This window comes from Carlito syrichta, unplaced genomic scaffold (assembly GCF_000164805.1).
Source record: "Carlito syrichta isolate Samal-C Ts95f unplaced genomic scaffold, Tarsius_syrichta-2.0.1 Scaffold309497, whole genome shotgun sequence".
Lineage (NCBI taxonomy): Eukaryota > Metazoa > Chordata > Mammalia > Primates > Tarsiidae > Carlito > Carlito syrichta.
In genome coordinates, this window is record NW_007253593.1 from 1 (window position 1) to 3,999 (window position 3,999).

The 3,999-nt window shown below is 60.8% G+C and overlaps 1 protein-coding gene across 3 annotated transcripts in view; it reads right to left on the reverse strand.

The window, feature by feature from the left end:
- Positions 1-1,920: 1,920 nt before the first annotated feature.
- The window catches only part of SLC39A13 (solute carrier family 39 member 13), a 5,031-nt gene continuing 2,952 nt past the window's right edge, over positions 1,921-3,999 (reverse strand). The window contains exons 4-10 of one of the 3 annotated variants that reach the window (XM_008067383.2): positions 3,770-3,877; positions 3,582-3,671; positions 2,790-2,840; positions 2,414-2,546; positions 2,350-2,372; positions 2,164-2,261; positions 1,961-2,048 (exon numbers count right to left, since the gene is read on the reverse strand). In XM_008067383.2, coding sequence (XP_008065574.1) covers positions 1,973-2,048; positions 2,164-2,261; positions 2,350-2,372; positions 2,414-2,546; positions 2,790-2,840; positions 3,582-3,671; positions 3,770-3,877 — 579 coding nt within the window. In that variant the 3' untranslated portion in view covers positions 1,961-1,972. Of the gene's footprint in view, positions 2,049-2,163; positions 2,264-2,349; positions 2,373-2,413; positions 2,547-2,789; positions 2,841-3,581; positions 3,672-3,769; positions 3,878-3,999 lie in introns of all 3 variants that reach the window. The other 2 variants (XM_008067382.2, XM_021717256.1) reach the window with 2 other exon arrangements.

The window sequence follows — 3,999 nt, forward strand, 5'->3', positions numbered from 1 at the left end:
CTGCTGGGCTCCAGTGATCCTTCCGCCTCAGCCTTCCAAGTGGCTGGAACTACAGGCGTGAGCTACCACACCCGGCTCGTTATTTATTTATTGGAGAGATGAGGTCTCACCAAGTTGCCCAGGCAGGTCTCGAACCTGCAGGCTCAGGCAATCCACTCACTTCAGCCTCCCAAAGGCACGGGATTACAGGCTGAGCCACTGAGCCCAGCTGGCAACATTATTAAGAGGTAGGTGGGGAGGTAGGCCCTGGCTTGAAGGTCTATAAAACAGGGATGGCCCTGGCTTGAAGGTCTATAAAACAGGGATGGTTGGCTGGGCATGGTGGCTCACACCTATAATCCCAGCACTTTTGAGAGGCCAAGGTGAGAGGATTGCCTGAGCTCAGGGGTTCGAGACCAGCCTGGGTAACCTGGCGAAAACTTGGTGAGACCTCATCTCTACAATAAATCAAAAAATTAGCCAGGCGTGGTGGCGTATGCCTATAGTTCCTGCTATTTGGAAGGCTGAGGTGGAAGGATCGCCAGAGCCCAGCAGGTCAAGGCTGCAGTGACCAGGAGTGTGCCACTGCACTCCAGCCTGGGCGACAGAGTGAGACTCCGACTCAGACAAGATAAAAATGAAATAAAGTAAGTATGGCACCCTAGAGGATGTTGAGGGCTAAAATGGCATAGGGCCAGGCTCACGTATGTGCTCAGCCATTGCTGGAATGAAAAGCTGACAAAGAGCCAGGAAGACATGGAATGCTCAGCGACGCCCTGCGGGGAAAACAGTCAGGACCTGGCCACGACACAGGAGAGCCTTGCGGGCAGGGGATCTGGTGGGCAGAACAGAAGCAGCCAGTTGTGGATATTTATTTGAATCTTATCTATAGAACACAATATTTACAGATACAAACAGAACCACAGCAAAATTGCTATAAAACCATTCAGACTCTCTTGGTAGCTACTTCTCAACACGTCCACAGTCAAGGGCAGGGCTGGAGCCTGGCTGTGGAGTGGGCCAGCTGAGTACCTGGGCAGCAGCCAAGGGAAATAGCTAGGGATTATGGCTTCAGCATTCTCCCAGAGCGCATTCCTGAGCGCTGACAGTGCAGAGCCCTGGCCACCCCCTCAGCCAGCAGCAGTGGGAAAGGCAAGGGGGCCTGGGCAGGGGAGGGCAGCCGGCTCACCCCCTGCCTGGCCCCCGTGCTGGCAGGCGCGTCCCTGAACTAGACTGGGAGGCCACTTTGGCCTGGAACTGCTCGCTGCCCTGCAGGCTGCTGTTTGGCAGCTGGAGGTGGCAAGAGCTGCTGGTGCTGCCAGGGCACGTTCACCGGGAACAGGAGCCCCCCGGGGCGAGCAGCCCAGAGGAAAAGGTCTTAGCATCTCCGGGCTCAGCACAGGGAGGGGTGGGACTATCCTGCCGAGTGGGCTGGGGGCTCCGTGAGCACTTGCCTCTCTGTTCTTTGGTTTAGAGGAGGCCAAGGAAGGTGCTGGGAAAAGGAACACAGTGGAGAGAAGCTGCCCCAGCCTTGGGCCCTAGACTGCCCGGGCCTGGGCACGTGAGCAGAGGGATTTCCTCCCACAGGCCGGAGACTCAGGGCCCCAGAAGCGTGGGGGGCAGGGTGGGGGTTGGCAGCAGGAAGCAGGGTTGGGAGTGCCCTGCAGCCTGGGCTCCTTGGGCTTTTCTCCCAGGGGTCCTGGCAGGGCCAAGCTGCTGCTGTTCCTTACGCTCACTCTGGAGGCGCAAGAAGACAGGATGGCAAAGAGATAGCCACAGCAAGGCTGGGACAGGTGCACGAGGATCACAGTGTCGGTCTCTCACACGTGCCTCTGGCCACACGTGCACAACACACACACACACGCCCTCCCTCCCTCCTGTGTGGCCGGTTCGTTCTCACAGGCATGCGCCCTCTGCCACGCACACAGATGGTCACAGGGTGAATCCGAGTCTCTTATTGCTACATGGGGAATGAATGGGGCATCAGGGACGATCATTCCACGAAGAGCGAGAACAGCACCATCACTACGATGCCCGTGCACAGCAGAAGCACCTGCTGCAGGGAGTGCCTGTGGGGACAGGGCCAGGCTCACGATGGTGGAACTGGCAGGGGGCAGGGCTGGCAGCAGCCAGAAGCCCCTCCGTCTTGGGCCCCAGGAGAGGCAGCCCCAGTGGGTCACTCACCACGGGTCATCTTCCTCCAAGAGGTCGGGCAGCACGTTCACCAGGGCAATGTAGAGAAAGCCGCCCGAGGTGAAGGGCAGGATCCAGGCTGCTGTCTCCTCTGCAGGGGAGGAGTGCTCAGCCGGCTGGGAACCCAGGCCTGTGTGCTCCGCCGCCGCTAGGCCTGGACCCCAGCAGCAAGGCAGCCTCACTCTCTGGCTGGCACCCCTCTGCGGCCCCCCCCCGCCACTGCCACCCGCCACGCCCATACCTACTCCCTTGGGGGACTGTGTACAGATGGCAAAGCAGGCGCCCAGCAGACCTCCCAGCGCTGTGGAGAGTTGCAGCTTGGCCGCGCTCCATCGGTCAAAGCCAGCCCGGAGCAGGATGGCAAAGTCGCCCACCTGAGGAGGGGTCCAGATGTTCACCCTGCACCCCCGCGGGACCTGATCCCAGTGCCTTAGGTATGGACACATCCCAAGCCCCCTGACTGCCCCTGGGATCCCCCCTCCAAGGAGCCTGGTGGTTGCAGCTGGTGGGGTGAGGAGCACCAGGCCCACCCCAGAGCTCTCCCCAGGCTGCAGGCCCACGCTGACCACAGGAGCCCGGGGTCCTGGGCCCCTCAAGGCCGCCCTCCCAGCACTCACCTCATGGGGGATCTCGTGCAGGAGGATGGCTATGGTGGTCAGGAGCCCGATCTGCAGGGAGGGAGCGGGGTCTGCGGGGTCTGTGCCGAGGGCCTGGGCACCCCACTCGCCCGCTCACTCTACAAGAGTTACTCTGCTCTGAGTTGGCTCTGGGCTGGACACTGTGTTGGCTACTGGAGATACAGCAGTGGCTATAGGGGACAAGGAAGCTGCCCTCGTGAAGCCAGCAGTCTAGAGCCGGGGATGAGTGAACAGAGCTGTGCTTACACTGACAGGTGCTGAGGAGGAGAGCGGGGCGGGTGCCCTGGGGAGAGTGAGAGGAACGGGACTTAGATGAGGAGGTTGGCAAAGGCCTCACTGGGGAAGCACATGTGTGTCAAGGCTGAGGCATCGGCCTCAGAGTGGGCGGAAGAACATCCCAGGCAGAGGGAACAGCATGAAGGGGGAAAGAGCCTGACCAGCTGAAGAGGCAGAGCTCAGAGGCAGAGGGAGGAGGTGGAGGAAGAAGCCTTGTGAAGCAGGCAGGGGCCAAGTCTAGCAGCATGAGAGGTGCCCTGGCAAGGAGCATCGGAAACAACAGACACATGGCTCGGGGCAGAAGGCGGCGCAGGAAGCCTGTGAGGCCTACGGCAGCGTCCAAAATGGCAGCGGGGAGATGGCTCACATGGGGGTGCTGGCCAGGATGGAGCAAGGGGCAGGCAGACTCGAGGCGCACTTGGGAGGCAGACCCAGCAGGCCAGCACAGGAGCCACGAGAATCGCCCCAGCCCCACTGGCCCCAGCCTCTCCTCACCTTCTTGCTCACAAGGAAGCTGGCGGCCACGGCCAGCCCGTGAGTGAAGTTGTCGATGGTGTTGGCCAGCAGGTTGAGATAGCCACTGACCTGGGTGGGGAGAGAAAGCCGTGCTGGCCTGGGCGGGCAGGGCTGAACCGTGCCGGCCACCTGGGCTGTGTGGCTGAGGGGAAGGCGGGCTCACTCACCTTGATGCTCCGGACCACAGCACTGAGGCCGGGCTCTGCAGCTGGCTGGGCCAGACAGCGGCCTCCATTGAGCGTGGCAGCAGCAGCAGGGGGGTCTTTACTGGGCCCCTAAGGCCAGGGAAGGAGAGAAAGGTGACATTCCATGGCCCTGGCTCAGCCAGGGTAGACACAAAAGGGGAGAGGGAGATAAGAGAGGCTCCTCTTCTTTGTTTCTTTTTTTTTTTTTTTTT